At 47.5% G+C, this 11,669-nt stretch overlaps 1 protein-coding gene across 1 annotated transcript; it reads left to right on the forward strand.

The window, feature by feature from the left end:
• The first annotated feature begins 1,516 nt into the window (after positions 1-1,516).
• LOC123146013 (pentatricopeptide repeat-containing protein At4g14170-like) lies at positions 1,517-4,148 on the forward strand. Its single transcript, XM_044565616.1, has one exon. It carries the CDS (start codon positions 1,628-1,630, stop codon positions 2,819-2,821), a length of 1,194 nt encoding a protein of 397 aa, XP_044421551.1. The 5' UTR covers positions 1,517-1,627; the 3' UTR covers positions 2,822-4,148.
• Positions 4,149-11,669: the final 7,521 nt, after the last annotated feature.

The following is an 11,669-nucleotide window of genomic DNA, read 5'->3' on the forward strand; positions in this document are numbered from 1 at the left end:
TTACTCATAATGAACGAGGAGGTGTAGCTTGCCCATTGGAGGTCTCTGAAATTTTATTAAATAAAAATATGTTGAAAATTTGATGTCTCTCCAGGTTTTTATTGATTGATAATCAACGGAATACAAACTGCATCATGAGGTAGACCAAGTCAAGTGTGTCTACCCTGGTCTAAAGAAGATGCAAACCTAGTTAGATTGTGGGTTTGAGCCTCTATATTCATGGGAAAAAATTTACAGAGTAAAAGAAGATTTCAGTGCTAAAATTTCCTTGATGACGACTTTGTATTTCCCTCCTTGTCCAACAACAATGTCGTTCACCACATTCTGCTAGTCCAATGCCACATGCAATCTCTGAAGACAGAGATCCGTAGCCAAAGTGAGTCGCTCGCGACATGCCAACGCCTCAAGGCTAACATTTTTTGATGCCACATTTGATGTCCAATTTTTTTTTGAAGATTATTTGATGTCCAACTTTTTTTTAGGATTATTTGATGTCCAACCGTGTTCTCCATTCCTGCCGAGCATATAAATGTGAGAAAAGCCCAGCAATTCAAAAGTCTAAGAAGCTTCCGCCAACTTCATTATGTTGGTCGCGAAAGCAACTAATTAAGGAGCACTCGTTCAGAAGCTTCCCTAAAGGTCACCTAGGATGGTTGAGAGCGCATCACTTGACGCGCTCTTAGCCACCGTTATGTGTTGCGCTCTGTGCGCTCTTTCTGTTTTTTTTCACGCACTATTTTTGGCTTTTAGATATTTAATTCGCTTTTTTTGCTTTTCGATTTTCTACAGATCTTTCTTAACTCTTGGACAAAAAAAATTCAGAAAAAAAATTGTTACGCAAAAAATCGCATTTTTTGCTTCCGCAAGAGGCGTGGATTTGCTTCCTAGAGAGGCATGGCTTTGCTTCCACAAGAGGCATGGACATACTTCTCGAAAATGAAAAAAACGCATTTTTTTCTGAGAGAGGCATGGCCGTGCTTCTCGAAAAACGGAAAAAAGTGTTTTTTCGTGAGAGGCTCGGATTTGCTTCCGCGAGATGCACGGATTTGCTCAGACGAGAGGCATGGCTGTGCCTCTCGGAAACGGGTTTTTTCCGTTCCGCGAGAAACACGGGTTTGCTTCTGCGAGAGACACATGTTTGTATCTACGAGAGGCATGGTTGTGACTCTTTCGGAAAGAAAAAAAAACGTGCTCTCGGTTCGGCATTTTACGTCTGTTTTTTTTTTGTGAATTTTTTTTCGTTAGTTTTGAAGATGATGTCGACGCGATGAATCCAACGATAAAAATGATTCGAGCTTTGGACGCATGAAGATAAAATGTTTTAAATAAACGAATCTATGAAAAAAGGAAAAACTTTCAGACTGCGGCACTTGTCGTAACAAGAGGAGGTGAAAGTGATATTTGGAAGAAGTACTCCTGGCTTAATGATTTCGGTTGGTCGGAAAAGAGAAGGAGCTCCATTCTGCTTAGTTGGCGAGCCCACTTCTCCTTCGTCAGGAAAAACTCGGCGCTCTTCGGTCTCAGTCAGAAAGAAAGGAAAAAACGAGAGAGACAGAAAGCTCCGCTGTTCGGACGAAACACGACGACCGGCGTTGCCGCGTTGGCTAACCGCTCTCGGCCGCACCGCATGCCGGCTCCCGCCACGCTCGCCGCCTTCAACACCCTCGTCGCCTCGCTCGCGCGCTCCAGCCGCCCCTCGCAGGCGCTCCTCGCCTTCCGTGACATGCTCGCGCGGGGCTTCCCGCCCGACCACTTCACCCTGCCCCCGGTCCTCCGCAGCTGCGCGCTCACCGAATCCGCCGCCCTGGCCGCCTCCTCGCACGCCCTCTCCGTCAAGCTCGGCGCCCACGGAAACCTCTTCGTGGCGTCCGCGCTCGTGCAGTGCTACGCGGGCATGTCCAACCTCCCCGACGCGCGGAGGCTGTTCGACGGAATGCGCGAGAGGGACGCCGTTCTGTGGACGTCCATGCTGTCCGCGTACGCGCAGGGTGGGCAGCCGGAGGAGGCTCTGCGGCTGTTCCAGGGGATGGTGGTGGCCGAGGTGCAGCTGGATGCCGTGGTCATGGTCAGCCTTCTTCTCGCGTGTGGACAGCTCGGGTGGCGGCGCCATGGGAGAAGCGTGCATGCGTGCTGCGTCCGGATGTTCCTGGGGATGCCGCTGTCTCTGGGGAACGCGCTTGTCGACATGTACGTCAAGTGCGGCGAGCTTGAATTCGCCGAACGCGTATTTTCTGCGATGCCCAGGCGGGATGTTATCTCGTGGAGCGCTCTGATTGTTGGCCATGGTTTGAATGGGCGTCCTGATGTCGCTTTGAGGCTCTTCGATGAAATGGTGGCCAAAGGAGTGGAACAGAATTCGGTCACCTTTCTCGGCGCCCTGTCGGCCTGTGCGCATTCAGGCATGGTGGACAAAGCGTATGCTATATTCGAGCAGATGAAACAGCGGGGCATCAACCGTGAGCTGAAGCATTACTCTTGCATGGCTGATGCGTTAGGGAGGGCAGGCCGTGTTGTTGAAGCAGTAAATCTCATAGAGGAGATGCCTTGCCAGCCTGACGAGGCTATCCTTGGTAGTGTATTGGCAGCTTGCCGGGTGCATGGTGAAATGGATGCTGCTGAACGGATTTCAAAGAGATTGATGAGCATGTCTCCTGCAAAGAGCGGCTACTACATGAGCTTGGCAAACATATATTCAGATGCTGGAAGGTATGGTGATGCAGAGAGAATAAGAGGCTTCATGAAGGAAGTTAAAGTCGACAAGCTTCCTGGATATAGTTCAGTTGAACTCGATGTTTCCGTCTCTGAATCAAAAAATGTATAATTAGTTCCATATAGTGCGCAATGGATTTTGAAGCATTTAAGCTGTTTGGCAAGTCTGGTGGCATACACTCAGTGCAGTGTATGCTTTGAAGAAAGATATAGGCACCTGGTGGATGGGAAGTGCAAATGAGATATGACTTGGCAACTCAACAAGACAGTTTTGGGGAGGATTATAACATTACAGAGAGATGCTGAGTTAGTGCACTCATAGTGGAAGTGTTTGATTATGACATTAGCGACATGGTAGTTGCTGAGTTAGTGTTGTCAAATTGTGAAGTGTCAAGAGGTGTGGGGAAGTCATTTCTTCAAGCAGACAAGGACAAAATTCAAGAGGCTGATGAAACAGCACATGATGATCACATACAGGAAGCACACAGTCCTCCTACATGTACTTCAGTCATGAGAGAATATATGGCTCGTGCTTGATGAGTTGCTAATGAGGTTCAAATAGCTTCTGAAACTGACACAGGATTATCATCAAATATGTGAGCATCTGACTAGCAAGGTGTAAATTAAGATCGATGTTGTATTCACAAGAAAGTCTTTAAGAAAATGCGCTGGTACTGCTGGCAACCGGCAAGGCTTATTCGCTGGTAGAATTTCTCTGTTCAAAATATGATCTTACGATGGAACTGGACTACCAAAAGGAACGCGATAATGTTTGTCTGTGGTTTCTATTGGCCATGTCAATGATTGTTTCAGTAATGGAGATTTTGTTCAAACTCCGTGGTATCAAGTGATTCTTAACTAGGAAAAGGTCCATATTACCCACCCGACTTTCAGGTTCATGTGTTTCAACCACCTAAAATTCCTCAAGGTAGGACGCACTGGGAAAACTGAAGTAAAATATCTGCACGTTCGATGGACTTGAGTCTAATCTCTACCTATCCGAACAGACTTATGTGAGGTACCGGGGAATTAGCGCTGTTGAGGAAAGGAGACGAAGTTACTGGCAGCGAGGAAGCAGCTGGCCTAGTTCTTAGGGGTTGTTTGGTTTGTGACTAACTTTGCCAAAGATTGCCACATCTAAGGTTAGACAAGTTTGACCAACTTAGGTGAGTGTTTGGTTCAAGCCACATCTTAGGCAAACCACACTTGAACCCCACATGGCATACACACAAAAAATGTGGCAAGATTCCCTTAGGCTTGCCAACTTGTGGCTCTCAATTTGATGAACTAACCTTAGTCAAGTTTGGCAAAAATATATGGCAAAGTGTGCCAATGCTAGTCCTAAAACCAAACAGCCCCTTAATCTGGCCACAGCGGGGACAGACAAAGTTGTTAGCCGCTATTCAATTTGACTGTATAAGGCTTTGTTTGGCATTGGAGTTGATTGTGTTAACCCGATCGGGTTTAGCTGGTTTTTGATTATTTCGTACTTCCTTCATCTCAAAATAAGTGCGTAAGTACTAACGTTAAGACACTTGTTTTGGGACGGAGGGAGTATTCCACTGCTGCCTACTACATCCTGATTTTTGTACGGTAATGTTAACAATCAGATGTCAGATTTTTAGCCATGGTAAATCGAACGTTTTTTAGTTTAGTTGTTATGAGGATGACGATTTCCTTTAGCAAGCATGATAAATCCTTGCCATAAAAATGTTTGATTGCCAATGCTAAAGGAATCTGACGTTTGATTTGTAGCAAAATCCTTTTTATATGGTGCTACTGTCATTGTGTTTGGTTGCCATGGTATAGCAACCGACTTGTATATGAGCTCGCTTGACGCAGTGTGTTATGAGCTCAAACCACTGAAAACCCATGTTGACGTTACATGTCGTCAGAGACTCTGATGGAAGGAGCGGTTCAGCATTCGAGGGTCATCTTGGAACTAATGAGAAAGTGAGGCACCATAGGGTGATTTAGCAAGGCCTATGCAAGGTGTTTTGGGGAGGAGCTTACACAAATAAACCAGTTTTTTTCTTAAGCACTTATGCTTATAGCGTAGACGCTTAATTGGGCGTCTCGCCGACTTCATCTGATCAGAACTCAAGCATTCTATAGGTCCTCTATTGTTGTTTTCTTCTCCGAGTGACCTAGAGGTGACAACGCGCTTTGCTCACGGCGCACCATCGGTGGACGCGGGAGGAAGACGACTTAGGCATCCCCAAGAATTTGGATATATTTCCCAGTTTCTCTATGGTGTTTTTGTGAGTGTGCTCCTTAATATATGACATTTGGCCTTTTCACAAAAAATGAAAATTATTGGGAACACTCTTCCTCACCCGATCAATCTTTCGGGCCGCTCGTTCTCCTCCCAAGCACAACGTGGGTCCCATGTTTTCCCCGTAGGTGTTCTCCCTTATCTTTGTTACCTCATGTATTCCTTTTAATGTAACATCTATATGATGTTTTTTTCACTATTCATGACTATATTCGAAATACATGCTATGAACTAGGATGTGGGAAGTACCACTATGAAATTGAAAAATTATTAACAAAATAAGAAATGAAAGACGTTGTGTGCAGGCAGGATCGGCGCTCCATGACCCGGAGCGAGGGGGCAGGTTATCATCTCTGGCGACCACTTGGCGTGTGTGTTGTTTTATTCTCCGGTGGTTTTTAATCGAGGCGTGGTTTCGCTTCTAGTCAGTAGTCTCGGGTGCTTCTTGGTAGGGTGTGGGCATTCATGTATTCTTGTTTATCTTTGATCTGCTTTGTAAGAGGATTCCCTCACCACCATGTATCAGTTCAGACATGTTGCTCAAAGTGCAACTAATCCCCGGGTGTTTTGGTAATTAATAACAACATATAAGTCATTGATCTAATGCTCACTGATGATAGTTTTCAGAGAAGATCATTGATTGGCATTGCAAAGACTAGTGAGTGTGGACCCCTCAAAATCATAAGGACATGGATTGGCAAAGCTACAAGACTCTACATTTTTTGGTTAAGTGACCCAAGATCACATTGAGTCCATAGGAAAAGACAATACTATTAAAAGGGGATGCGGTTTTGATCATGACTGAATTGCTCAAATGCTTAGTGGTATTGCTCCAAAACCCTCAAACACTTCTCCACTTCACTTCTATCCAAAACCCTAAATGTCCATCTCGGTCGCATCGATATCTTCCCATCCGGACCCACCGAGATGAACCCATACACACTGCCACATGCCAGACCCTAACTTCTCGGTACAGCCGGTATGGCCTGACCAAGTTTTCGTGAGGAAGTTGTTTCATTTCAGAATTACCTGATGAAACGACCGGAACTACCGAAACGAGGACTTGCCCTAGCCACTGCACTTCGGTAACACCGAGATGTTCTGTTCGGTCTCACCGAAACCTCCAATGTTCGATTCTTTTGCACTAGTTGGTCTCATCGAGAATTCTGTCAGGTGTCACTGAGTTTGGTCAAAGACTTGTAACGGTTAGATCTTTGGGTGTAGGCTATATATACCTGAAGGAGTCCTGGATTCGGGGGTCTCCGGACAGCCGGACTATCTCCATTGGCCGGACTGTTAGACTATGAAGATGCAAGATTGAAGACTTCGTCTCATGTCCGGGTGGGACTCTACTTGGCGTGGAAGGCAAGCTAGGCAATACGGATATGGATATCTCCTCCTTTGTAACCGACCTTGTGTAACCCTAACCCTCTCCGGTGTCTATATAAACCGAAGGGTTTTAGTCCGTAGGACAACAATCACAACATACAATCATACCATAGGCTAGCTTCTAGGGTTTAGCCTCTCTGATCTCGTGGTAGATCTACTCTTGTACTACCCATATCATCAATATTAATCAAGCAGGACGTAGGGTTTTACCTCCATCAAGAGGGCCCGAACCTGGGTAAAAACATCGTGTCCCCTGCCTCCCATTACCATCCAGCCTAGACGCACAGTTCGGGACCCCCTACCCGAGGTCCGCCGGTTTTGACACCGACATTGGTGCTTTCATTGAGAGTTCCTCTGTGTCATCGCCGTTAGGCTTGATGGCTCCTACTATCATCGATAGCGATGTGGTCCAGGGTGAGACTTTTCTCCCCGAACAGATCTTCGTATTCGACGGCTTTGCACTGCGGGCTAATTCGCTTGGCCATCTGGAGCAGATTGAAAGCTACGCCCCTGGCCATCAGGTCAGATTTGGAAGTTTGAACTACACGGCTGACATCCGCGGAGACTTGATCTTCGACGGATTCGAGCCACAGCCGGGCGCGCCGCACTGTCGCGATGGGTATGACCTAGCTCTACCGCCGAACAGTACCCCAGAGGCCGCACCCACATCAGCTCCGACCCTTAGTTCGGAGCCAACTGCGCCAATCGAGGACGGGTGGTTAGACACCGCCTCAGGGGCTGCAGTCTCAACGGCGATCGAGCCGAACACCAGCATAATCCTCTGCGCAGCCCTTGACTCCAAGGTGCCGGACTCTTTTTCCGGACTCCAAACCATCCGCGCCCCTGCCAATCGAATCCGATTGGACGTCGATCATGGAATTCACCGCCGCAGATATCTTTCAGCACTCGCCCTTCGGCGACATTCTAAATTCACTAAGGTCTCTCTCTTTGTCATGAGAGCCCTGGCCGGATTATGGCCAACAGGATTGGGATGCGAACGACGAAGAAATTTGACGCCCACCCACCACCCACTTAATAGCCACTGTCGACGACTCAACCGACATGCTCGACTTTGACTCCGAAGACATCGACGGTATGAACGACGATGCGGGAGGCGAAGGGGAACCACCGCCCACAGAGCGCTGGCTGACCACCTCATCATTAGACGTATACATGGTGGACACACCAAAAGACGATGACGAGGAACAGAAGGACGCACCGAAGGCTCGTTCCCTCGAGAAGCAGTCAAAGCGGCGGCGCAAGCGCCGCCCCAAATCCCGCCTCGGCAGAAATAACGATCATACAGACCCAGCGTTGGAGCAGGGCAAAACACTGTTGTACCACGGCAATACGGAGAATCAAACCGAACAAACCAATTCTATCAAAGATAATAGTCCGGACGACATAACGCCGGACAGGCACCCGGAGCAGCAGAATGCCCGTCAAAGGCTTGTTGCCACCGCGAGGAGTTTGAAAAAGCAGAAGCAAAGGCTCAAGGCTACGCAGGACACACTCCAAATCATATGGAGCAAAGTACTCAACACAGCAGCGAAGTACGGCGGCAATCGCCCCACCAAGAGCTACCCAAAGCGGAAGTTGCTACCTGAATTCGATGAGGAGGCCTCAGACCCCCCACAACCAAGAATAAAAACGGCCACCTGGCCGGATAGACGACCTCACGGCCAACATAGATCGGCAAACAACGTCACCCACAAGCCAATACGCGATCCACGCGAGGGCTCATACCAAAAGGACGGCGCAACCAGATCCATCTATGGACCACGCAAGCGCACCCCAGCATATGATGTAACACAACAAACACCCGAACAACGCGGTACACCCAGATACAGGGGTGCCGCATGTTGGAAATATGCCCTAGAGGCAATAATAAAAGTATTATTATATTTCAATGTTCATGATAAATGTCTTTTATTCATTCTATAACTATATTATCCGGAAATCGTAATACACGTGTGAATACATAGACCACAATATGTCCCTGGTGAGCCTCTAGTTGACTAGCTCGTTGTGATCAACGGATAGTCATGGTTTCCTGACTATGGACATTGGATGTCGTTGATAACGGGATCACATCATTAGGAGAATGATGTGATGGACAAGACCCAATCCTAAGCCTAGCACAAAAGGTCGTGTAGTTCATTTGCTAGAGCTTTGCCAATGTCAAGTATCTCTTCCTTTGACCATGAGAGCGTGTAACTCCTGGATACCGTAGGAGTGCTTTGGGTGTATCAAACGTCACAACGTAACTGGGTGACTATAAAGGTGCACTACAGGTATCTCCGAAAGTATCTATTGTTTTATGCGGATCGAGACTGGGATTTGTCACTCCGTGTAAACGGAGAGGTATCTCTGGGCCCACTCGGTAGGACATCATCACATGCGCAATGTGACCAAGGAGTTGATCACGGGATGATGTGTTACGGAACGAGTAAAGTGACTTGCCGGTAACGAGATTGAACAAGGTATTGGATACCGACGATCGAATCTCGGGCAAGTAACATACCGATAGACAAAGGGAATTGAATACGGGATTGATTAAGTCCTTGACATCGTGGTTCATCAGATGAGATCATCGTGGAACATGTGGGAGCCATCATGGGTATCCAGATCCCGCTGTTGGTTATTGACCGGAGAACGTCTCGGTCATGTCTACATGTCTCCCGAACCCGTAGGGTCTACACACTTAAGGTTCGATGATGCTAGGGTTATAAAGGAAGCTTGTATGTGGTTACCGAATGTTGTTCAGAGTCCCGGATGAGATCCCGGACGTCACGAGGAGTTCCGGAATGGTCCGGAGGTAAAGATTTATATATGGGAAGTCCTGTTTTGGTCACCGGAAAAGTTTCGGGCGATATCGGTATTGTACCGGGACCACCGGGAGGGTCCCGGGGTCCACCAAGTGGGGCCACCTGCCCCAGAAGGCTGCGTGGGCCAAGTGTGGGAGGGGACCAGCCCCTAGGAGGGCTGGTGCGCCCCCCACAAGGAGTCCAAGGCGCAAGAGAGAGTGGGAGGGGGCAAACCCTAGTCCAGATGGGCCTTAAGGCCCATATTGGTGCGCCTCCCTCTCCTCTCCCCCCTTGGCCGCCTCCCCTTTGCCATCTAGGGCTGGCTGCACCCCTTGGGGGTGGGAAACCCTAAAGGGGGCGCAGCCCCCCCTTCCCCCTATATATAGATGAGTTTTGGGGCTGCCATACACATGAGTTCTCTCCCTCTTGGTGCAGCCCTACCTCTCTCCCTACTCCTCCTCTCCCATGGTGCTTGGCGAAGCCCTGCGGGATTGCCACGCTCCTCCACCACCACCACGCTGTTGTGCTGCTGTTGGATGGAGTCTTCCTCAACCTCTCCCTCTCTCCTTGCTGGATCAAGGCGTGGGAGACGTCACCGGGCTGTACGTGTGTTGAACGCGGAGGTGCCGTGCGTTCGGCACTTGATCATCGGTGATTTGAATCACGACGAGTACGACTCCATCAACCCCGTTCACTTGAACGCTTCCGCTTAACGATCTACAAGGGTATGTAGATGCACTCTCCTTCCCTCGTTGCTAGTTTCTCCATAGATAGATCTTGGTGACACGTAGGAAAATTTTGAATTTCTGCTACGTTCCCCAACAGTGGCATCATGAGCTAGGTCTATTGCGTAGATTCTTTGCACGAGTAGAACACAAAGTAGTTGTGGGCGTTGATGTTGTTCAATATGCTTACCGTTACTAGTCCAATCTTGTTTCGACAGTATTGTGGGATGAAGCGGCCCGGACCAACCTTACACGTACTCTTACGTGAGACAGGTTCCACCGATTGACGTGCACTTGGTGCATAAGGTGGCTAGCGGGTGCCAGTCTCTCCCACTTTAGTCGGAACGGATTCGATGAAAAGGGTCCTTATGAAGGGTAAATAGCAATGGGCATATCACGTTGTGGTTTTGCGTAGGTAAGAAACGTTCTTGCTAGAAACCCATAGCAGCCACGTAAAACATGCAACAATAATTAGAGGACGTCTAACTTGTTTTTGCAGGGTATGCTTTGTGATGTGATATGGCCAACAAGAATGTGGTGAATAATATGTGATGTATGAGATTGATCATGTTCTTGTAATAGGATTCACGACTTGCATGTCGATGAGTATGACAACCGGCAGGAGCCATAGGAGTTGTCTTTATTTATTGTATGACTTGCGTGTCATTGAAGAAAGCCATGTAAATTACTTTACTTTATTGCTAAACGCGTTAGCCATAGAAGTAGAAGTAGTCGTTGGCGTGACAACTTCATGAAGACACGATGATGGAGATCATGATGATGGAGATCATGGTGTCATGCCGGTGACGATGATGATCATGGAGCCCCGAAGATGAAGATCAAAAGGAGCAAAATGATATTGGCCATATCATGTCACTATTTGATTGCATGTGATGTTTATCATGTTTATGCATCTTGTTTACTTAGGACGACGGTAGTAAATAAGATGATCCCTTACAAAATTTCAAGAAGTGTTCTCCCCTAACTGTGCACCGTTGCTACAGTTCGTTGCTTCTAAGCACCACGTGATGATCGGGTGTGATGGATTCTTACGTTCACATACAACGGGTGTAAGACAGTTTTACACAGCGAAAACACTTAGGGTTAACTTGACGAGCCTAGCATGTACAGACATGGCCTCGGAACACGGAGACCGAAAGGTCGAGCATGAGTCGTATAGTAGATACGATCAACATGAAGATGTTCACCGATGATGACTAGTCCGTCTCACGTGATGATCGGACACGGCCTAGTTGACTCGGATCATGTAATCACTTAGATGACCAGAGGGATGTCTACCTGAGTGGGAGTTCATAAGATGAACTTAATTATCTTGAACATAGTCAAAAGACCTTTTGCTAATTATGTTGTAGCTCGCGCTTTAGTTCTACTATTTTAGATATGTTCCTAGAGAAAATATAGTTGAAAGTTGAAAGTAGCAATTATGCAGACAGTAGAAAGCTTATGTCCTTATTGCACTGCTCAGTGTGACGAACCCCAAACGTCGTTTGTGGATGTTGCGAACATCAGACATACACGTTTTGATAACTACGTGATAGTTCAGTTAAATGGTTTAAGTAGAGGCACCAAAGACGTTTCCGAAACGTCGCGGAACATATGAGATGTTTCGAGGGCTGAAATTGGGATTTCAGGCTCGTGCCCACGTCAAGAGGTATGAGACCTCCGGCGATTTTCTTAGCCTGCAAAATAAGGGAGAAAAGCTCAATCGTTGAGCTTGTGCTCAGATTGTCTGAGTGCAACAAT

Source organism: Triticum aestivum, chromosome 1A (genome assembly GCF_018294505.1).
Source record: "Triticum aestivum cultivar Chinese Spring chromosome 1A, IWGSC CS RefSeq v2.1, whole genome shotgun sequence".
In the NCBI taxonomy this organism is placed as follows: Eukaryota; Viridiplantae; Streptophyta; class Magnoliopsida; order Poales; family Poaceae; genus Triticum; species Triticum aestivum.